The 24,717-nt window shown below is 44.1% G+C and overlaps 1 protein-coding gene across 5 annotated transcripts in view; it reads right to left on the minus strand.

Moving 5' to 3' along the window:
• Positions 1-24,717, minus strand: part of DPF3 (double PHD fingers 3) — a 248,662-nt gene that overhangs the window by 138,360 nt on the left and 85,585 nt on the right. For all 5 annotated transcript variants that reach the window (XR_006203940.1, XM_042943680.1, XM_042943682.1 and 2 more), the window contains exon 2: positions 7,419-7,579. Coding sequence is in view for 4 of the 5 variants with exons in the window: in XM_042943680.1 (XP_042799614.1) it covers positions 7,419-7,579 (161 nt within the window). In the remaining variant the exon portion in view is untranslated. The remainder of the gene's footprint in view (positions 1-7,418; positions 7,580-24,717) is intronic.

A 24,717-nucleotide genomic window follows, 5' to 3' on the forward strand; every position in this document is an offset into this window, starting at 1 on the left:
CCTTGAAGTTACATACTACCAAGATTCACTCAATATGAAATGAATAACCTGAGTATCTATTAAAGAAATCAAATTTGTAGTTAAAAATGTTCCTACAAAGAAATTGCCAGGCCCAGAGAAATTCACTGGTAAATGCTACAAAACATTTAAGGAAAAAATACCAATTCTGCATAAACTCTTCCAGAAAACTGAAAAGGAAGGAATACTTCCCAACTCATTATAAGAGGTCAACCTCACCCTGAGACCAAACCGGACACAAACACAACAAGGAAAGAAAACTATAGACAAATATTGCTCATAAACATGGATGTAAAACCTCTAATAAAACTTTAGCAAAGTGAATCTGATGATATATAAAAAGGATACTATATCATGACAAAGTGGGGTTTATCCTCAGATTGCAATGTTAGCTTAAAATTCAAATATCAATCAATGTAACTCCTCATGTTAACAAACCACAAAAGAAAAATCACATGATCATCTCAATAGACTCAGAAAAATCAGCTAATAAAATCCAACATCAGTTCCTGATTTAAAATTCTCAAGCTAGAAGGAAGTTGCTAATAAAAAGCAACTACAAAATGCCCACAGCTAACATCATATTTAAAAATGAAAAAAATGAATGTTTTTTCCTTAAGATCAGGAATATCATAAGGATGTCCACTCTAACCACTTTTTCTTAATATTACAGTGGCCATTCTACTCAGTGCAACAGATGAGTAAAATAAATAAAAGTCATCCATACTGACAAGAAAAGTTGGGACACCTGGGTGGCTTAGTCAGTTAAGCACCCAACTCTTGACTGTGGCCCAGGTCATGATCTCACTGTTCGTGAGGTTGAGCCCTGTATCGGGCTCTGCACTAACAGCGTAAAGCCTGCTTAGGAGTCTCTCTCCCTCTCTCTGACCCTCTCCCGCTCTCTCTCTCTCTCCCCTTCTCTCTCAAAATAAATAAATAAACTTTAAAAAAAAAGGAAAGAAAAGTTTTCTTTTTCACTAACAACAATCAACTGTAGAAAACGCTGAAATGCTGTAGCATCTACAGAAAGCTATTAGAATAAATGAGTAAAACAAAGTTTGAGGATACAGAATGAAGATATATATTTCTGTATTTCTGTAAACTAATGAAGAATAATGAGAAACTAAATTTTTAAAAAATCCATTTACAATAATATCAAAAATGTTAAGTACTTAGAGATAAATTTGAAAAAAGTGTGAAATATCTGTACACAAAAAACTAAAAATCATCAATGGGAAAAATTAAAGATAACAAATGGAGAGATATTATATTCAGGGATTGGAAGACTCAGTATTGAGAGTTGTTAATTTTCCACAAAATTGATCCATAGATTCCACATAATCCCAATCAAAATCCCAGCAGAGTTTTTGTAAAACTGGACAGACTATAAAATTCATATGGAAATTCAAAGGACTAAAATAGCCAAAATAACTTAGAAAAAGAAAAACAGATTAGAGGACTAACACTACTTGATTTCAAAATGCATTGCAAAAATACAAGAATCAAGACAGTATGATATTAGTGTGAAAACAGATAAACCAATGAAACAAAATTGAACATCCAGAAATAGAACTACATACATGTGAACATTTAATTTTTGACAAAGGTACAAAAGCAATTCAGTTGAGAAAGGCTAATCTTTTCAACAAATTATGCTGGAACAATTGGATTTCTATCTGCAAAAATATAAACTTTAATCTGTACCTCAAACCATATTTTAAAATTAATTCAAAATGGATCATAGACCTAAGTATAAAACCTATAATTATTAAACTTCTAGGAAAAAAAAATACATTACTTGACATTGGATTAAGCAACAATTTCTTACATACAACAATAAAATCTCAATTCATTAAATAACAAATTGATAAATTGGACTTACTCAAAGTATAAAATGTCTGCTCTTTGAAAGACACTATTAAGATAATGAAATAGGGGCACCAGGGTGTCTCAGTCAGTTAAGTGTCAGACTCTCGATTTCAGCTCAGGTCATGATCTCATGGTTTGTGAGTTCAAGCCCCTCATTGGGCTCTGCACTGACAGCATGGAGCCTGCTTTGTATTGTCTCTCCCTCTCTATCCCTCCCCAACTCTTGCTCTCTCTCACTCTCTCTAAAAATAAATAAACTTAAAAAAAAAAAAGATAGTGAAAATGTAAGCCAAAAACTGGGAGAAAATATTTGCAAAGTATATATCAAATAAACATCTTGAATCTAGAATATATAAAGGACTATCAAAATTTAACAATACAAAAACAATTCCCCTAGAGATCTAATACATATGATAGTGAACATAGACAACAATACTGTATTATAATCACCAAACTTTCTAAGAGACTAGAACTCAATTATTCCAACCACTAAAAAAAGGATTATTATAAATATGATAGAGCCTGTAATTATCACTACAATGGCAATCATATTACGATATATAAATGTATAAATTTAACATGTTGTACACCTTAAATTTCCACAATGACGTATGTCAAATAAATTTCAATTTAAAAAAAAAAACAATTTTTAAATGGATAAAAGATTTGAGCATTTTACCAAATAACATATAGAGTCTCATAACATCATGGCCAAAATGTCCAGGAGTCAATCAAAATCATTCATATGAAGAACCAGGAAAATCTCAATTTGAATGAGAAAAAAAAGACAATAGATATCAATGCAAATATTAGAATTATCTGACAAGGATTTTGAAGGAGGCATCATAAACATGTTTCAACAAATAATCACGAATACTTGAAAAAATGAAAAAATACAAAGTCTCAGCAAGGAAATGGAAGATATAAAGAAGAACCAAACAGAAATTGTAAAAGCTCAAAACACAATAAAACAACACAACAAATGCAGAGATTAGAAGAAAGAAGTAGTGAACTGGAAGACAGAAACATAAAAATAACCCAATCTGAGCAACAGAGAGAAAAAACAAAAACAAAAACAAAAACAAACAAACAAACAGAAAGACCCAGAGCCTGAGGGACGTATGGGCTATAGCAAAAAATCTAAAATTTGTGTTAGTAGAGTCCCAGAAGGATAAGGGAAAGAGAGTGGGGCTGAACATGTATTCAAAAAAAATAATAGCTGAAATTTTCCTAAAGTTGGCAAAAGATATAAACCTACAGGTTCCAGAAGCTGAGTGAATTCCAAAACAGGTAAACCCAAACAAATCCACACCAAAACATATCAAAATCAGATTTTTGAAAACTAAAGACAAAAAAAAGTCTTGAAAGTAGTGAGAGAGAAATGACACCTCACTTACGAGTGTTTATTTTTGAGAGAGAGACAGCAAGCAAGGAAGGGGCAGAGAGACAGTAGGACAGAGGACCTGAAGCAGGCTCTGTGCTGACAGCAGTAAGCCTGATGTGGGACTCAAACTCATGAACCACAAGATCATGACCTGAACCAAAGTCAAATGCTCAACCAACTGAACCACTCAGGTTCCCCAACACCTCACTTATAAAGGAAAACAATGACAGCAAATGTCTCATCACAAACCTCATCACACACCAAAAAGAGATGCAAAACATTTTTTAATTGCTAAAATAAAAGGATTTATCAACCCAGAACTTTATATCCAGCAAAAATATCCTTTAGGAATGAAGGAAAAAATCTAGGCATTCCCAGAAGAAAGAAAACTTATGAGAAGTTGTTACCAGTAGACCTACTTTAAAAGAATGGCTAAAGAAATACTTAATCAGAAAGAAATTATAAAAGAAGGCATCTTGGAACATCAAGAAGGAAAAAGGAACAATTAAAGAGTAAAAATATGAGTAAATATAATAGACACTTAAGTTTTCTAAGTTAATAGTTTGATAGTTGAAGCAAAAAAAAATTTTTTATTTCAGGTTTTTTTTTTTTTTTAATTCTAGTTAGTTAACCTGTAGTATAATATTCGTTTCAGGAGTGAAGCAAAAATTGTAATACTGATATGGTTTTTCAATGTGTGCAGAGGAAATGTTTAAGACATTGTGTTATACATGGGGGAGGGTAAAGGTATTGAAATAATGAGAGGGGCTGGTGAGTATGATTATAAGGGGGTAGTATGAGGGAGAGCTTTGTGGTGATGGAATAGTTTTATATCTTGATTATAGTGGTGGTTCCACAAATCTATATGTGGTAAAATGGCATAGAACTACACACACACATTTTACCAATGTCAACTGTCTGCTTTCCAGATTGTGCTCTGATTACATAAGATGTATCCACTGGGAGAAATTGGGTGGAGAATTTGGGGGATTCCTCTGTACTATGTGTGCAACTTCCTGTGGATCTGTAATTATTTCAAAATAAAAACTAATTTTAAAAATACAAACAAATTATATGAAATTTGAAAAAAATAATACCTAATAAGTGAAAGCAAAATGAAACAAATCCAACTGTGTATTCAGTTAGTGGCACAACCACTCAGAGGAAGTATTTCAAGTGACCTTAAAACACAGTAATTTCACTCTACATCCTTAATAGGCAATGCCCTAAGGACAAAAAGAATTGCAAAAAAATAAAAGAAGAAGAAGAAGAAGAAAAACCTTAAATATGTTCAGTAATTGTATCGTTGGAAGTCTAATTTTATTTGATACTCATATGTATGTGGGGGGCAGGGGGAAGCAAATAAATAATTATGTCAGCATCACTAAGAGCCAGGATTTTTTTAGAGTTGGAGAAAGGAGAGACAATTAAGACAGTTCAGAAAAACTGTGTAAAATTGAATTGAATGGGAAATATAAGTTCATAATGTATTTTCTCTTAAAAAAAAAAAAAAGAAATCATATTTCTTAGATCCACTCACTGAAAACTCCTAGAAAAAACAACCAACCTAGGAACAATAAGCACCATCAGATTATGGTCTTCAAATAACATTTCCTACAGAAAGGCAACAGGATTTTTTATAGAAATAGCTAATTCCAGGTCTGGGCAGGAAATGTACAAAATAAGCCTAAAACATTTGTCTTAATATTAGGATACCAAGGAAGCCATCAGAAACTACTGGGGTTCTTTCAGAACACCAGCACTGGCCCAAACCCCTATGGGCCAAAGATGGGACAATTTAAGCATCAATAAGAATAATAGCTCCAATGGGTTAAAATGTATCCATGGTGTTTAAATCTGTGAAATCATGATGGCACTCAACAAAATAGTAACTTTATTAATCACTTTTGGTAAATATTAGGGAACCAACTCTTTATTTTGAAAACTGGTGAATACATTATTTACAATAGTCAAATTACGGAAGCAGCCCAAGGGTCCATCGGTAGGTGAATGAGTACAGATGTTGTGGTATATATACACAATGGAATATTATTCAGCCATAAAAAAAGAATGAAATCTTCCCATTTGCAACAACATGGATAGAGCTGGAGAGTATAATGCCAAGCAAAATAAGTTAGTCAGAGAAAGACAAATATCATATGATCTCACTCATGTGAAATTTAAGAAATAAATAAACAAAGAAAAAGAGAGAGAGAGGGAAACCAAAAAACAGAATCTCAACTATAGAGAACAAACTGATGGTTAGCAAAGGGGAGGTTGGGTGGAAGGGAGAGGGGTGAAACAAGGGATGGAGATTAGAGTATACTTATAATGATGAAAAATAAAATAAAATAAACTGATAAATAAAGGGGCAAAATTATTTATCCTGCCTGTCATATGTGAACTATACCTCACAATAACCAAAATTTTAATGAGGAGATATTTCACTTTATAGAGGTTACAGAGCTAATAAATGAAAAATTAGTGACAGCCTTGAATTAAATGTCACGTTTTTTGCAGCCCTTAACAGAATAAAGGATCTAGGCAACTACCATCAAGGGCTGCTAACATCAATAAAAGAGAGGTAACTTAGGGTGCCTGGGTGACTCAGTTGCTTAGGCATCGGACTTCAGCTCAGGTCATGATCTCACGGTTCTTGAGTTCGAGCCCTGTGTCAGGCTCTGTGCTGACAGCGCAGAGCCTGGAGCCTGCTTCGGATTCTGTATCTCCCTTTCTCTCTGCCCCTCCCCTGCTCGCTCTCTCTCTCTCTCTCTCTCTCTCTCTCTCTCTCAAAAAGAAATAAACATTTTTTAAAAAAATTTTAATAGAAGAGAGATAACCAGATACCACGAGCCTCCTGATGGAAATAACACACCACCACTTAGGAGTTGTTCTTGCCCCAAAAAGCTGAACCTGAATCTGCTCAGGTCTCTAGTCTTAACAACCAATTCCCAAGAATAACACCATGGGGATGCAATCAGAAAATCTGGACTCTGGAAACCCTACAGCGCAAACAACTCAGTTTCTTCCATAAACAACATGCAAGGGGGAGAGAAAGAGAGACAGACAGACAAACACACGCCAAGACCTACAGATTTAAAGAGACTTAAGAAATACCTCAGCCAATTGCAACACAGGATTCCTCTTTGGATTCTGATTTCAACTACCAGGGGGAAATAAATGTTGAACCAATATGTGATTCTGTTAAGGTCTAATTGCTACCTTGGAGCTTTGATAGCCATAGTGGGCATGTCTGCTTATGTCCTTACCATTTAGAGATACATACTGAAAAATTTACAGATGAAATAACATGTTGCCTTGGATTTGCTTCCAAATAACCTAGGGTCAAGGAGGAAAGTGGGAGGTGAGTATAAATGAAACAAGACGGGCCATGAGTTGATCATTGTTGACACTGGGTGATAAATACATGGACATTCATTTTACTATTCTCTCCACTTTTGTACGGGTTTGAAATTTTTCGTCATAAAAACTTTCTAAAATAGACCCATAGAGAGCCAGAAAACTGCATTCCTTTGGTTGCCTCCCTAATCTCCACCTGTTGGTCTTTATGGTGTTCTCTGGAGCCTAGAAGACTAGTGTCATGATAATAATGGTAGGAATATCAACGATAATAGCCAGCATTTTGGGAGCACATAGTTACTAGGTGCCGACTCATACACTTTTTTCTGAATATTTCCATGCAATCCTGACAAAATTCTAAAGTGAAAACTATTATTACTCCCATTTCGCAGGTGTGGAACCTGAGGGAGAGATCTTGGTTTGATGATAAAGCCAAGCCTCAAACCCAGATCTGACTACAGATTTCCAGCTAATAACCACTGAACTACAGAAAGGGCAAAGGATGAGATGGATGCCATGCCCTCAACCTTCCCTTTTGGGGGCTAAATCCTGAGTTGTTTCACTCTGTCCCCCTCCCCCCCACCCCTGCCAACAAGGCTCCATTGCCCCTCCCCTCCATCATCCTTGGGACATGTGTCTAGAGCTATAAATCAGTGGAGTTTCATGAGAGTATCCCAGCCTGCTGTACAGCTTGCCTTTCCCCAGCATCACTGTGGAGATTCCCAATGGCTGGTCCTCCCTCCCTCCAGACTGGAAGCCAGAACATGTCCAGGGTAGCGTGGCTTACCTGGGCCACGGTGCCTCTTCTCCATCCAGATGTAGCAGTTGTTCTGGGCCACACCAGTCTGCGAGTCCAGGAAAGGGAGACGCACGCTGCGCTCCGCGCACAGCCTCGAGTTATAGCTTCGGCAGTGCTCGATGGCCTCCTTGTAGAACTGGTCCCCGAGTCTATCAGGAGGGGAGAGAGACAGAGGAGGAATGAGGCCAGGGAAAACAGAAACACACCCAGAGGATAAGTGATGGTACCCACCTACCTCCCTGGGAAGATTTTGCGTATCTGGAGACCAAGGCAATGAGTACCAAGGGAGGGGAGGAATCCAACTTGGTGTCAGGTCTCAACCAGGTTCTATTTCCCATGCCAAAATCACCAGGGAATTTAGAATCCCCTGTAACCAAGAGCCGAGGGCCCCTAGATAAACCACTAGTAAAAGTAACAAGTTCCCACTCCAGGAAGCATGAGGTCCCACCTCTAGAGGTGGTTCTAGAACAATCTTCTACATGAGATCTACCGGGACCTCAGGCTTCTAGAGCCCCCTTATTAAGATCCTACATTAACCACACTTTGTTCTCAGTAATTGCCAGCAAAGGCACTCTAGAGTGAACCCAAACCCCAAAGCATGGATGCACAGATTTCCATTGCAATCAGAGAGAAACACCCCACATAAACACAGACTAGCAGGACAGAGGAAATATCCCATAAAAGTAAAGCTGTCATGGGGAAAGGAGGCTAAAAGGGGGACGAACCAGTCTTTTAAAACCACACACTTAAAAAATAACTTCTGGGGCAACTGGGTGGTTCAGTCGGATAGACGTCCGACTTCAGCTCAGGTCATGATCTCATGTTCTGTAAGTTCGAGCCCCGCAACAGGCTCTGTGCTGACAGCTTGGAGCCTGAAGCCTGCTTCAGATTCTGTGTCTCCCTCTCTCTCTTCCCCTCCCATGCTCACTCTCTGTCTCTCTCATTCTTAAAAATAAATAAACATAAAAATTTTTTTTAAATAAATAATAAAGAAAATAAAAAATAAAGAAAATAAAAATAGAAAAATAAAGAAAAAATAACTTCCTAACTGAAAGTAAAGGAAGGATTTATAATAGTTGCGTTTTGAAGTCAAGATAATTCAATCCCTGAAATCTAAAACACAAAGAGAAAGACCTTTCTGGTTTGTTGGAGTGGTGATCTAAGCCCAGCAAATTTTATGTTATTGAATCTTTAGTATCCTTGGACATGTGGTGATGCTGCTAATTTTAAGATAATACCCTTTTCAAAGACCAGAAATATAACATTGGTAAAACTGAGCAAATATAAAAAAAAAAAAAAAAAAAAAATCAGTGAGATCAAATACCTACCAAATCAAAGACAGGCACATGTGGGAGGTTAATAAATGGCTCAAGGAAATACAAATGTAATAACATAACCTGTGCCAGGTAGACTTATATTTCTTTGTGGGGAGGGGAGGGAAAGGCAGGAAGGGGGGAGCCAGAGGGATTACAGGGCCAGAAGGGAGAACCAGGTAGCTCATTTTGAAGCAACATTATGAATGTCCCTTTGTTTTGGTTCTGCATAGATTTGAAGAGGCCAAAATCGGGGTGAGAAAGTCTCTAAGTTGAGAATAGTATATTTCTTAACAAAAATATTTAGAGGACTAAAGAAAGCAAAATTTTAGAGGGATTTTTCTATAGTGTTTTTCAAAAAAGTCAGTGGGTCAGAGTCCACCAAGAGTTTAAAGCAAATTTCTTATTCTGGAAAGATACGACCATTGAAGCTTCTGAGGCATCTCTTGGAAATTACTTATTGACATAACTCCTAAAAAAAAAAGTCCCCTTGCTCCTTTTCCCCCTCTGAACATCTTCAGTTTCACAAGGAAGGCATAATGTGCTCAGAAAGTATCCCAGCAGTTGCAAAACCAAACTGTAATCAAATTATAATAGCCACACAGCTGGAAATGAATTGGGGGGGGTGGAAGCCCATTAAAATGCTATAAAACAGAACATGAGCTGATGTAATCAAAGATGGTAACAAGGATCATGAGATTGATCAAAAATAAAGAACCATTTCCTACAAAGCGTTCACATCTGTGTCCCCCCAGCTTAAATGCCTCCACTGCTAAGGCGACATAGTCCAGTGCGCCAGAACTTTCACAGGCAGCTCAGCCCACGTAAGATGACACACAGCCTGTCCAGAGTGTCCTAGATGCTCCAGCTTCTTCATGAAACAGCAACCAACCAACCAGTTGATGAACAACAGCAATCGGTTAATGAGAACTGACAAGAACACATAACAGAGAGGTGTCCGATGTGAGAAACAGTAATCTGGTTTCCCACGATCTTTTGACAGATGGCCAAAATAGATGTTAACTATCCCAACTCCAAAAATTCTGCTGTAGGAGAAGCCATAAGAAAAAGAAGATGGCACGCTACAACTCATCAGCTGGCGACAGGAAGGTTTCCGTTTTCAAAACAAACTCTGGAAGCCAACAGAAAAGGAAACTGCAGAGGGATCTCAAATTGGACTTTTCCCGATACGCTCATTACTGGCTTCCGACAACTCCAACCCCAAAGAGAGGAACAAGGAAATGAAGTTGCTGGAAGGGAAAGTGAGTTTGGCCAAGTCCGTGCCCCACACCAAATGGAACGAGAAAGTCAAACAAAGTGGTGCGCTGGGTGAAAATTAATTTCATCTTAAATATTTTCCACTTTCCGTAACATGCAATGCTATTAGTAACAGGCATGCTGGGGGGGAATGTGTATTTTTAAATGTAATCTTGGTGTGAACGATACCTCTCTTATGTAAACAGAAAAAAAAAACCTTCTTCGGACTGGAACAACTGTATTACAGGCTGGACCTGAAAAAATGTGACATCTAACACCCTCTCTGCCACTGTCTCCAGGGAACTCACTTTTAAACAGTCCAGGCATTGGCAGAGATTTGGAAACAAAAGTTTAAAGCCTTTTTCAAGATGTGGGAGGAGAAGAGAGACTTCAACCTTTTTGATAAATTCAAGCAGTGCCTCTCCAAAAGTTAATTAGCCAAAATCTTCACAGGGCTCGTTCTGCTCTCTAGAAGAAAATCGATGGCCAGGTCTCCCTAACCCGTGGAAAGCAATTTAAACAGGAGAGAGGACAAATGTCCTTTTCAATATGGGATTTCTTTAAAAAAAAAAAAAAAATCCCTCGATGATAGGATCCCAGGGGTGACATTTGCATTCAAGTTGTGAGGGGCAGAGGGAGCAGGGAAAGGCTGGCAGGGAATGACTCATTTTGTGGAGCGTGCCCCAGGCTGGGTCAGGCACAGCCCAGCCTCAGCCATCACCTGTCTGCATCAAACCAAGGGGGCTGGATTGCCACGGGATGATAGATGTCTTGGGCTGGAAGAAGCTGGCACAAGGCAGAATAGAATGATGTTCTCATCAACAGCCTACTTCGGGCTACCCAAGGCCGCAATCAGAAGCAGGAAAGGCAAGAGGAACAAATTGCTAGGCTCTCCGCCAGAGCAGGAGCCCCCCATGGCCTATGGCTTGAAGGAGTGCTGACTGCCCAGTTCTGGGGGCCGCTGGGAGGGGGAGATCCCTTAGCGATCACATCTGGAGTGAGGGAGCTTCAGCTCTCAGAGCTTTCCAGTGACCCTCCTTGAGCATATCTGTGGAAAACCGGATTCCAGGGAACCAATCAGGATTCAGAGGGGTCAAAATAAGACTTCTCCAAAATAACTGTCAACCAGGCTCCAAGTGTGATTTTCAGAGCCCATCACAGACCCTCTGCTCCTTTTCTTCCTCATGCCTCCACCTTTGTCTCTCTCTCTCAAGACCGTACCCGTTCTCTTAGATTCCGTGTCCACTGTCCTGAGCTGACTCCTAAGTCCAACCGTCCAACTCAGACACCTGGGGCCCCTCCCTCTTCACTGTCCCTCTGCTCCTGTGTTCTGACCCAAGAACAGGTGTCCTGTCATACCCCAAACACGTGTCCAAAAGCACATTCCTCATCTCCTGCCAGAAGCCTGCTCCCTCCCCAGAGTCGCCATTCTTCTGGGTTGGGAGGGTGTGTGGGGAGACGGCAGTGAGAGAACACTGCTCTTCTCTCCCTAGCAAGGTGTCCTTGGCCTTCCCCTTTCCTTCATCCCATCTGGCACTGGGTTCTTGCATTTCTCGGGGTGTCACCCTTCTTTCCATCCCCGATGCCGTCCACCAGTCCCCTTTGACAGTAAAAACAGGACCTTGGCCCATCATTGCTATTTGTGCACATAAACAGAGATAAGCAGAGATAACAAGAAGCCCTAGCCTGTGGCAGGATTTCTGGCCCCTCCTTCCCCCCACCGGCCCCTCCTGTTCTCTGTGGGCACCTGGACTTCCTGCTGTCTCACCCAGCTGCCCACACTGCCACCACCACCCACAAATACACTTTAAGACGCATCTACACCGATAGGCTAACTTCCTCCTGTTTGCATTTAAATCTATTTAACTCTAACTGCACCGCACAAAGCCGGTTCCCATTTACATAACATTTTATAACTAGCAAGCAGGGGGCAATATTTGGCAAGGTGGAGGAACCTTTTCATTTTCCTCAGAGTTAGTTACACTCTTCCTAAAGCTGCCCTTCAAAGAAAGCCAGGGTTAGGGTTTACTGCGGACTGAACTGTTTCCCCTGAAATCTATGTGTTGAAGCCCTAACACCCACCCCCGCTCCACACACACACACACACACACACACACACGCACAATGTTCTAGTATCTGGATACAGGGCCTTGGGGAGGTAATTAGGTCGTGAGGACAGCGTCCTCATGATAGGATTAGTGCCCCTATATAAGAAGGGACAGGAGAAAGACCTCTCTCTTCCTCTTTCTCTCTCTGCCATGTGAGCACGCAGCAAGAATACACCCTTATCTCAGACTTCCCGGCCTCCAGAACTGTGGAAAATAACTATCTGTTGTTTAAGCCACTCAGTCTATGGCATCCTGCTCTAGCAGCCCAAGCTAAGGCAGTGTTTCTGATATTTAAAAGAGGAAAGGCCTGGAACCCCTGGGGGGCTCAGTCAGTTAAGCGTCCGACTTCGGCTCAGGTCATTGATCCCGCGGTTCACGAGTTTGAGCCCCAGGTCAGGTTCTGTGCAGACAGCTCAGAACCTGGAGTTTGCTTCAGATTCTGTGTCTCCCTCTCTCTCTGCCCCTCCCCCACTTGCGCTCTGTCTCTGTCTCTCAAAAATGAATAAACGTTAAAAAAAAAAAACAAACAACTAATAAAATAAAATAGGAAAGGCCTGCAGGGAATGGTGAGAGCAAGATTTCAGTCCTCTTCTTCCCTCATTCTGCCCTCTCCCAACAAAGATGGCAATAATAATACTATTCATAACGTTAGTTTCAATTCCATTCAATGTTTAATATTTGTCTTCTTTACAAGACTGTAAAGTCTCTGAGGGCAGAGACCATCTGCGGGGCCACTGCACGTAGCCACCTGCCCAGGGGCACCATTCATGTAAACTTCAATGTGAACGGCACCCCCTGGGGCAGTGTAACCCGGTAACCCTGCAAGCCCGCTGTTTTCCTGACTTATCCCCAGTGTCCAGCACAGAGCCCAGCACACAGATGAATTGCTTTCAACAACAACTCATATACCTATGGTAGATGTTTATATTAGGACAGTCTTCAGAGTTTGTTGCACGTATACGTTGGTGATTTCGATTGCATGGCTGTCTACTCACAACTTCCAAAAAATGTTGAGAGAATGTCTGCAACCACTCCCATTGAGTCATCGTCCCTGGGCTCCTGGGCCATTGCAGCAGCCCCCGACTATAATCACTGCAGCTCTTCTCCCACCCGTCCTGACAAAAAGGGATATCCCTGGAGCTCAGTTTTTTGTCTTTCATTCCTCAGGATGGAAGCCAAAATGGCTCCCACTGGTGCCCAAACTCCTCTGGAGGACGACAGGGCCCTTGGAGAGCCGAGGGATTGGAGTGGAACAGAAAGAACAGAGACTTGGAATCAGGCAGATCTGAATCCAGCTCCATGGCTGACTGGCTACAACCTCAGACCAAGTCAGTTACCCTCCCCAAGCCTCAGCTCTACTTAACCACAACGCCTACTTCAGGTCTGTGAGAGAACTAAATGACAGAAAACGTCTGACGCACAGAGGGAAATGCCTTTCATCAATGGTGGTTCCCTTCTCCTTCCCCCAAAGAGCAGCATCTTCTGCCCCTGTGTGACACACCATCTTCTTCAGCCGGCTGATGCCCTCCACACGACATACACACGCCACACTCACTGCTGCAGTGTCTTTGAGGCTGGCAAGTGCCAACCCAAGCCTCTGTCCCAAAACCTCAGGCAACCAGGAGAGCTGAGTAGCCATTGCATGATGACCCCAGCAGTCCAAAGCCTACCCAAGAACAGAAACAGCGCCTGACTCATTTGCTGCTCTATCCCCAAGCCCAACACAGAGCTTGCCATGTTGGGTTGAATGATGAATGAATGAATGAATGAATGAATGAATCCTCACCTGACCTTCTTGTATATATGAATCAGACAGCCCTACCCCTGGACCCCAACAAAATACTTTACTCAGGTCTTTCCTCCCACCTATAATTCTTGTCTCTTGCCCCTAGCCTGGCTAATCTTAATCTGTTCAAGGGCTGGCTGAAGGCCTGCCTCTTCCAGGAAGCCTCCCCAGTGACCCCTGCCAACAGTGTTTGCTGTCTGCCTTCTCAGGGCTCCCTGAGTCTCAGCCATGTTTGGCCAGTCCGTACCATCCCCCTTATGTCTCTCCACCCAACTAGATCATAAGACTCTTGAAGACAGGAACTAAGAGTTATATATTTCCATGTTACCCAACCAAGCACAGTACTGGGACTGCAGAAGCGTGTGATAAGCCTTGACTGAAATGTCAGGCCATCCTTGGGAATACAAGCTGGTGCAGCCTCCCTACGACCCAGCAATTGCACTACTAGGCATTTATCCAAGGGATACAGGTGTGCTGTTTTGAAGGGACACATGCACCCCCATGTTTATAACAGCACTATCAACAACAGCCAAAGTATGGAAAGAGCCCAAATGTCCATCCACGGATGAATGGATAAAGAAGATGTGGTATATTATATATATATATATATATATATATATATATATATATATATATGTATACACACACATGTTATATATATATATATATATATATATATATATATATATATGTATACACACACATGTTATATATATATATATATATACACACGTTTTATATATATATATATATACACACGTTATATATATATATATATATATATATATATATACACACACACACACACAATGGAGTATTATTGTAATGTGTGTGTGTGTGTGTATGTATATACACACAATGGAGTATTACTTGGCAATCAAAAAGAATGAAATCTTGCCATTTGCAACTACGTGGATGGAACTGGAGGGTATTATGCTAAGTGAAATTAGTCAAAGACAAAAATCATATGACTTCACTCATATGAGGACTTTAAGTGCCAAAACAGATGAACATAAGGGAAGGGAAACAAAACTAATATAAAAACAGGGAGGGGGACAAAACAGAAGAGACTCATAAATATGGAGAACAAACTGAGGATTACAGGAGGGTTTATGGGAGGAGGAATGGGCTAAATGGGTAAGGGCACTAAGGAATCTACTCCTGAAATCATTGTTGCACTATATGCTAACTAATTTGGATGTACATTTTTAAAAAATAAAAAATAAGATTAAAAAAAAAAAAGAAATGTCAGGCCATCCTAATGGAAGCTTCACAGCTGAGAGATACTTGGGACATTCTTTCTCCATATGCAAATGAGGTGAGCCTGAAGTTATCTGGCTTCTCCAGAGCCCAGGCTTAGGCAACTGAAAACAGATATCCTACAGGTTCAAATCTTACTGAATTTTCCCATTCATCTCATGAAAAGAAAAAATCACCTCAGCTCTCAAGATTTTCATTTCTCCATCTATGATATTCACGCCTCTCTGCAAGACAAAGAATTCATCTCCCCCTTCTCTGAACTTCACAAGCTCCCTGAACACTGGGCTGTCAACAGACCACCCCAAGAGGATGAACTCTTCCTCGGCTGGTGCAGGAAATGAGCCTTTGGTGCTTATCAAGAATGCCATCACCTCACTCTCCAGAAGAATCTTCTAGGGAGTGGCTTTCAAACTTTGGTTTGTGTCAGAACTAGTGGGGGTGGGGGAGGCTGTGAAATCCTGATTCTGGAGGTCTGGCATGTGATCCAGACATCCGTATTTTTGACAGACACCCCCCCCCCTTCCGGTGATTCTGAGAAATATGAGACTCACTGGCCTAATGATGGCTCACCAACCTCCAAAGCAAAGGGAAGAACAAGAGAGCCTTGTGATGTTCTTTGGCCATGTTCTAAGGGCAGAGCAGGAGAGCCCAGTTAACTGACTTTAACTCAGCTGGGTTTGCTCCTGAAATTTTTTCTCTGGCAGCTGGTGTGGATCAACCTAGCAGCACTGCCCTGTTGCAGGCTAGTCCCACAGAAGCCCTCATCCCTAACAAAACAACCGCGAGGCCTGCTTTAAGGCAAATGTATGGAGAAGATCCTGACATTCTCTGAGTGGTCACTCTAGCAATAACTCTAACCTTCAACACATCGCCGGAAAGGCACCTTGGGGGCCAGGGTATTGCTTCACGAAAGCCAAGTCAGATGAAGAATTTGAACCCTGAAACTCCTCTCATGACTTAAATGCCATGCAGTCTGATGTTCAGGCCTGCTAGACCCAATAAATCCCTTTTCCGGCATCTACTCCGGTGAAGACTTTTCAGGGACTTATTATGCAAAGCTGCCTAAGCAAGACGGAATTTATATTGAACCTGGCCATGATTTCCGAGCTGCCACTGGGTGTTCTGATGACATACACAACTCAGGGTCGAAGTCAAGGGGCCGCCAAGGACAAGAGACTGGAGACAGGAGGGAAAAAGGATGATTCCTTCCAGTAAATAATGGGGGTGTGGGGGGCGGGGGGGTTGGTCAGGAAAGGGGGATGCTCTGGGGAGGAAGAAGACTGTAGCTTTTCTTGTATCCAAGGTTTGCCTTTCAAATGGCAGCCAGACATGACAAAATAAATCTCTCCTCTGGAGGCTAAAGTATGTGTAGAATGCAACCAACTTTCAAAAGTGGGGGAAAAAAAAAAGAGAGAGACTGTTTTATCTTAGGGTGAAGCACACCTAGAAAGAAAACACACACACATCACAGACACTTCATTGGTTGAGAACGGATTTTTAGTTTCCCTGGTTCATAGACTGAGTCCTCTCTGAAACCCCAGCTATGAGCTGGGCACCAATATGTTGTCCCCTGGGTGTGCCTGCCTGTAGAAGCAGACCATTGATTAGAGACAATTCTTGGACAAACACATCCTCAACCCCATCTTCGCTGCTGGAAAACAAGGGCCTCAAGATTGCCCTCCCTGATAAAAAGAATATTGGCCTGGCATTTAAAACACAGCCACAAAGAACACATCCTCTGTAGTCAATTCTCAACGCAGCAGTCCAAGTGATCTTTTTAAAATGGAAATCAGATCCTGACATTCTCCTCCTTAAATCCCCCCAATGGCTTTCACCGCACTCAAAATAAAATCCAAACTCCTTCCCGTAGCTCTAGACCCCCAGACTGTCTGGCTATGCCCACCTTTCCTACTTCCCCTGTCTCCTGCCCCCCTTACCTACTCAACCTCATCCTCACTACACTTCTCTATGTCCCTCTAATATGCCAGAATCATCTCACCTCAGGACCTTTGCATATGCTATTCCCTCTTTCTGGTATACAGTTCCCCCAGGTCTTCTCATGGCTGGCTTCTCCTCAGAAGAGTCTTCTTTGACCCACCCTAAGGCAGCCCACCTTACTCCACTCCTGCCCCAGTCCTTGCTATGCCTCGTTCTATTTTGGTTTATTTTTGTTTTGTTTTGTTTTTTTCCATCATACCACTATCAAACTTTTTCTGTTTTTTCTTTGCCTGCTGATTGTCTCTACATTATGAATTCCATGAGAGCAGGGTCGTTATTTCTCTTGTCTACCACTCTCTGAACCTAACACAGGATCTGGCACATAGGGAATCGCTCGACATATAACACCAAACAAAGTAAGTGAAAGATCCAGGCTACCTGCAACAGACAACTTGAATGGTATGGAAGACAGGCCTTCCAGAGCACAAGAAGGTCAGTCCTAGGGGGAGGCCCCCAGCACAGGGAATGAGAGTGACACCACCCACGACCTTCTCACTTCTGATCCTCCCTGCCCAACACAGTCATCAGTGGCTTAGGGGCCCATTCTGCTGATCGTGCTTGAATCTTGCTCATGACCCAACAATGCCACCTGCACACTATCAAACCTGGAGAGAAGTGTGGCCAAGAGGCTAAATGATGCCCTTCATGACATCAGTCCTTCTTTTCCGTGCCCAAAAAGAACATTCTAGGCCTCATGCTGGCACTGTAAACTAGCAGTGCCAGAAGATGGTCCCCAAAGTACCTACTCCAGTTTCCTGAAAGGACGTGTCTCTAAATTAACCTCCTCTGCATGTTCTTTCCCAGAGAACTGATCCATGTCTCTTTCCAGAGCCCCGAGCCTATGGGTAGTGGCAGGGACAGGAGCAGGATGGGGGGTGGGGAAGCACTGCTTGACGGGAAATCAATGGGAACTTGAAGGTCATCCGGAGGGCGCTGTCTCCCCATCATGCACCTGCTGGGATGGGATTTGTGGTCCTGACCTCGCTTGGGGGCCTCTGCCCTCCTGTCAGAGTTGGTTAAAATCAGCCGGCAGAAGCAAACGCCCTGCAGACCAAATGATCTCCAGGCCGCCCTTCTAAGGGACATCAAGCCAAACAAAGAAGCACTGAGTCTCATTTAACCTGCCACAAGGTTGAGAGTCACCCCAATTTCTCCTGGTGGCCCTCTGAGAAAACTGCCTCGGGCCTGCTGGTTTTTGAGCCACACGCTTGTAAACCTTTTAACAAGGACAGAACAAAGCCAGGTTGACCAAGAGGCTGGTCATGTTGCCAAATTTAAGTCCTCTGGTAGAAAAGACTGAAATATTCTGGGAAACTAACAAAACCAAAACCAAAAGGTAAGTCACCCTAGAAATACCTAAAGCTGCCCTCATAACCTCCACATCCTGGGATAAGAACAAAAGACACCAGAACCTCCGTACTGCTGAAGGGAAGTCTATTTTTCTTCCCAGCCCAACAATATAAGGGGATGTGGCTGTATCTAAAATCTGACCCTCCTTTCCTCGTGGAGCTATTTCCAAGTTCCCTCCCTCCCTCCCCGCACCTTCCCCCCTTCCCTGTCTTCTTTCCCCAATCCTTCCACCTCACCGAGAGTCACTTGACATACAGATCAGCCCACATCTCCAATCCAAAAGTTGAAGAAGAGTCGAATATCAAAATGAGGAAGAAACATCCTCGACATATTTATAGAAGGGTGACAAGATGGTGATAACAAAAATAACAGTGGCCTGGCTGCCATTTATTGAGCATTTACTATGTGTGCCAGGTACTGTTCTAAGCACCTGACAGATGATCTCGTTTCGTCCCCACACAACCCCCTCTGATTATTCCCCCTGATTTCACAGATTAGGAAACTGAGGCACAGAGCGTTTTCAGTGATTTGCCTAGGGTGTTCGGGGCTGCTGCAAAGACATAAGCCCAGGCAATTTCAGTCCAGAACCCTGTTCTCGGCCACGACCCCAGCAGCCTCTCATGGCAACTGCTGCCCCTTCACCAAGATTGAGCCTCCAGAACTGGAATAGCCTAAACGACACTTACTTTTTTGGAGGCACCAAGTTTCTCTAAGAGCATCACCAAATTTGCTAGGCAGCCTTAGCCATTTTTCTTTTTTTGTGCCTCGGTTTCCCAAACTGCCAAACAGTTCCAGAAGCACTGTTAGTTACAGAGCCTGTCACAGAGCCACCTCTTAGTAACTCAAGAAGTAGGTTGGTTATGGAGCTGCCTGAAAAGATACCATCAGAGAAATACAAAACGTTATTTTGTGGTTTAGAAACCAAATCCATCCCGAAGGTGAACAAGGGGTAACGGGCTTTGAGAGGCCCTGTGGCTCTCTGAACATTGACTGAAGGGACAAAAAGGAAAATGCCAGATTACCATAAGAATCCCGGAGTGCTCAAGATTGTCTAATGTGATGCGTTTGTTGTACTGCAAGGAAAACCAATAACCAGAGAGGTGAAGTAATTTCCTCCAGTCACACCGGGGCAGGGCTGAGATTAGATCCTTACTGTCCAGGCTCCGAGTTCCAGGAATTCTCCACTGTTTACAGCAGGGGCTTGCAAATGACAGCCCCTGGGCCAAATGTAGCCCCCACAAATTCCTATAAATAAAGTTTCATTGGAAGACAGCCATGCGCATTCATTCACATGTGGTCTGAGCTGCTTTTGCACCGCAGTGGTAGCACTGAGGAGTTCCAACAGTGACTGCGTGGCCTGCGAAGCCTTCTGGACCTTTACAGAAAAAAAAAGTTTGCCAACTCCTGGTTTACAACCTAAGTCTCAAATGATGAAAAGACTCCGCCCTTGGAAGGAAAGAAAATAGAACGGGAGGCCGAGAGTCCCACAGCTCAAGTGGAGCATTTCCCAATTATCCCAGCTTGGTACAACTTAATAAAAACCCATAAATACAGTTAACAATAAGGAAAACAAGCACTAGCTCACCCTACCTATTTAATAATTATTGTTAACTACAGCATGCAAAACTCATCACTGGAAATTACTTCTTTTTCTAGCCTCTCTCAAAAGCCCTTTTCTTATTAGAAAACGCTGTTGGCCAATGGGCAAAACGTGCTTCCTACAGTTGCAGAGGCCTCATTGCCTCCTGTTGAGTGAAAATGGGGACATTGAGAGCACTGTCCCCTCCCTGGGGTGCTCCCTGTCAAACAGGATGGTGCCTAAACCCTCCTTGGCCTCTCATTCCAAGTAACATTATCAGGAACCACGAGGCACAGGAGAGGGTCTTGTTCAGACTTTTGCCCCTGGTGCCCCCCTGCCTCCCTCATCCTCTGTCTCCTCCCCAGAATGTACCCAGAGGCAGCATAAGGCTCACAGATGCATCCCAGCCCTTGCTGTTTGGGTAAGGACATGCTACCGTGTCCTGGAGTGGAGAGATGGGGCTTGGCCCCTGAGAGACCCATGTGGGAATCAAGGGTAGACCTCAGTGCCAGGTCGAAGTCGGAACTTGGTCACTGTGGATCTTCAGCAAGTCTCTCCACCCCTCTGGGCCCCAGGCTCCACCTGTCAAATGTCTCTAGAGAATTATCTTCACATGTTCCAAATGATGGAAATATGCACAGAGTCATATTAACGGGTGAGGCAAGACAGCCACACAGCACCCAGGATCCAATATCACCAGGATTAAACCATCATCAGAATTATGGAAGCTAGAGAAGCTTATATTTATCAGCATTATCTCAGGCAGAGAACTTTGATAAATAGCACCCGTTTTGCATGGAACAGTCCCAGTTCACATCAAGGTGCAGGCATCATTATTAATAACTCCTGCTTTGCCTCTCAAAAATGCCCTTGCTTGGCTGATAAATGATAAGGTCACTCTACTGATAAGCTGTTGGGGGTCAGAGAGAGGTAAGAGCCCCGCCACCCCAAACATGGTCAGCGAAAGCAGTAAATGGGCTTCTAAGAAGCCACATCCAGTTGGGTCAAGAGTTAGGGCACAGGTCTGGGGCCAGAACTGAGTAACTCAGGTCAACACAGGAGAGACCTGCCCTCCTTCTCTAGTTGCGCCCCATCAGGCCTTCTGCCTCTTTTTATGGCTGTTAAACAAATGCTTAGAGAATGTCAGCCAAAGTGCGAGCTCCCTGGGAGGCCCACAGGCTTGGGGCAAAGAGGGGGCTTTGGAAAGGGCGATGAGCGGGAGAGGTGCCAACAGGTGCCTACTACCTGCCTGCTGTGCTGAGCACTTGACCTTCCTCCTCTTCATCTCTGGGACCAGGTACGGGTCTGGCCCTTCACGGAGCCTGACTCTGACCCAACAGCACTCAGTAAGCGCTCATTCTGAGGACCTGGACCCAGGAGAAGCTGGGGGCTTCCTTCCATTCTTTGAAACTCTTCCCCACAGGGGCTGCACCTCTGTGCCTCTCCCACCAATCTTGCTGAACTGTAAGGGTGCAGGGGGGCGTGCTATGCTCTGGGACCTCCATCATTTAGAGAGCCAAGAAGTGAGTGAAAAGAAGGGTCCAGAAGAGCCAACTTGAGCTGTAGGCCAAGGTCTGTAGGGGAGGAAGGCCGGACGGGCAGCTGATTAGAAGAAAGGCAACAAAGAAGGAAAAGGAGGGGGAAGGAAGAGGTGGGGGACAGGAGTCAATATCAGTGGAGGGAGGGCAGCCTCCAGCACATGCCCCACAGCCATCAATATCTCTTCTGAGGACAGGTTATCTGGGGAATTTATGCTCTCTAATAATTACCTTGCAGAGGGTTCCACTTATCTTACCACAAGAATCTGCCAGTTGCCAGACACACAGGGTTCTGGTTAATTCCATCCACCCTGCCATCCACCTCGTCCTCCCAGCTCCCCAGCTCCTGTGCTCTGACCTCTAACCTCTCCTTCTCTCTCTGGCCTAGAGGAAGCCGAGGGTAGAAGAGTGCCAACCACTTGCAGCAGATTTAAGGGCCCCTAGGAGCTGACAGACGGACTTGGGGGGCTCTCCCTAACTGACAGATATGAGAGGTAAGGGGGCCCGGCCTAGGGATGTGCACATGGCTGTAAAAGCCTACGTGGGAAGAGCAGAAGCACTGATATGATCGCTTTCGTCTTCACCTGATGCTATCAGATCTAGTTAGCATTAATTTCATTTTCTTGTCTCCACAGCCCTCCTCAGAGCCTTCCCTTCCCTCCTCCAGCCCTTGAGGAGGGCCAATTACGGTCGGGCCACTTACTCAATAACCATCATATGCCACCCTCGGTGGTCGGGATCTCTTTGAACACATGTCTCGGACCCAACCATGAGCTCCTTGCAGACAGAGCCCTTGGCTCCCGGTTCTGGCACCGGGGCTACCCCTGAGCCTCAGCAATGACAGTACGAGCAGCTAGCCTCTGCTGTGGGCCAGGCTCCCTTTTAAGTGCCTTAGAAAGAATAATGCACTTCATCTTTGCAGCAACCCCATGAGAGAGACGCTGTTACTGTTCCCCCCTGACAGAGAGGAGGACACTCAGCTCCAGTCGGAGGCCCAGGGCCACGTGGGGAGCAGTCAAGTCAGGAGTTGAACCGGGCGTTCTCATCTCAGAGCCTGGACTCTTCAACGCTACATTCGGCACCACCTTGGCAGTAAATGTCTGCTGATCCACTGGAACATCTTAATACCACACCTACCCACTTATTTATGCCACGCTGTTCTAAAAGAAGAATTTTTTTTAATGTCTATTTACTTTTGAAAGAGAGGGAAAGAGACAGAGTGTGAGCAGGGGAGGGGCAGAGAGAGGGAGACACAGAATCCGAAATAGGTTCCAGGCTCTGAGGTATCAGCACAGAGCCCGTCGCGGGGCTCGAACCCACGAACCACAAGATCGTGACCTGAGCCGAAGTCGGACGCTTAACCGACTGAGCCACCCAGCTGCCCCTAAAAGAATAATTTTTGTTAAAGTAATAATAATACCAGCCAACAACTCGGGGTCCCTGAGCATGCATAGGTAGGTGCCAGTCACGGGCTAAGAACTTTCCACTTAGTCCTCATGTCCACGTAGGGGCAGCTGCTATTACCCCGAGCCACCTCTCTGCCCCAGAAACACCAGCCTCAGGGCCTTGGCACCCGCAGGGCCCTGTCCAGGAACATTCCCCTCATCTCTACAGAGCACTGCTTCTTCTCTGTGAGCTCTGCACTCCCCTGCCTCCTTGAGGTCTTCCCCAAACTCCTTCTGTACAGTATTTGCTCTTTCTTTACCTACCCCCCAACCCCCTGGTTTATGGTCTTTTTAGCACTTTGCCAACCCCAAAACTCATTTTATTAATCTTTACTTACTACCTGTCTCTCCACACTAGATACAGAAGCTCCCTGGGAGACAGACTGGTCTAGTTTGTTCACCTCTGCATTCCCAGTGACTAGGGGTACCTGACATACAGTCGTCGGATACATAATATCCCCACTGGGCCTTACACAATACTCGTGGCCTGCTCAGCTGGACCTCTGTCAAAGCCCTCTATCTGCCCTGTCTCCACTTACCCAGTTCCAGTGTCCCAGGCATCCTGCAGCGTATTTTAGTATTTCATGGCACCCCACTACAAGGTAGAAAATAGTATCTTTATCATTCCCACGTCACAGATGAGGAAACAGGCCTAGAGAGGTGAAACAAATGAGGAAACAGGCCTAGAGAGGTGAAACAGCCGGCCCAAGACCACACAGAAGTAGGGTAAAATCAGTCCCCATTCTGTCTGCCTCCTCAAGGCCGTGATATTAATCATTCTGCCACAGAGCCTCTGGCTGGGTCCCCCTGGGTAACTCAACTCTCTTCACCCATGTACCCCTAAATATCCCCCACCTTCCTCCTCCCTTAGCCCTTGCTTCTCTGTGCCAATTCTCTTCCGCTGGCCCTTCCAGGCTCTCTCTCTGCACCACTCTTCTCCCAGCTCTGTGCCCCCAGGAGCATGTCCCACAGGGTCAGCCGCTTGCCATCTTCCCTCTGCTTCTGCAGCCTGGGTCAACGGTGAATGCCAGCAGCAGGTCAGAGGGAGGGAAGAGAACAAGATGGGGCATTTACTCCCCCAGCCGCTTCCCTCGCCGGGTCTACTGAAGGTCACAGCTCCCGTCAGGAAGCCCTCTCCATACGGCTCCCCTCTCCCCTTGACCTAGCCCCCAGGGTACTGCGCTATCTTACCTCGTACATTCCCCTGCCCACACTTTTATAAATAGCCATCTTATTACACACACCTCAGTTTACTCTGTTGGAATCTGCTGCTTTCTGCCGGAACTCTGGCTCTCCACCACACAAGTGCCACCTGGCCTCTCTGTCCCCTCCGACCCCCCACCACTGTCATTGCCCCCTGCCCCCTGCCCCCTGCAGCTGCCTCGGTCAGGCCCTTCTCCACTGCTGCACTGTTGTCTCCCTCCAAGACCTATAAATAAACGTTGATTTGCTGGCTTGAAGGTCTGCCCTGGCAGCCTGCACTCTTTCCCTGGGCTCCACTAGCCCCTTTGTTAACCGGGGAAAGAGGGGAGCACCAGGGAAGCCCTACAAGTACACAAGAAGCTGTCCACCCGTGACTAGAATGACAGCAGAGGTCATCAGGTCCAAGGCGGGGGCCCCCTTTGCTAGGATCAGGCTCGTCCTGTGCAGGGG

The sequence above is a fragment of the Panthera leo genome, chromosome B3 (assembly GCF_018350215.1).
Source record: "Panthera leo isolate Ple1 chromosome B3, P.leo_Ple1_pat1.1, whole genome shotgun sequence".
Lineage (NCBI taxonomy): Eukaryota > Metazoa > Chordata > Mammalia > Carnivora > Felidae > Panthera > Panthera leo.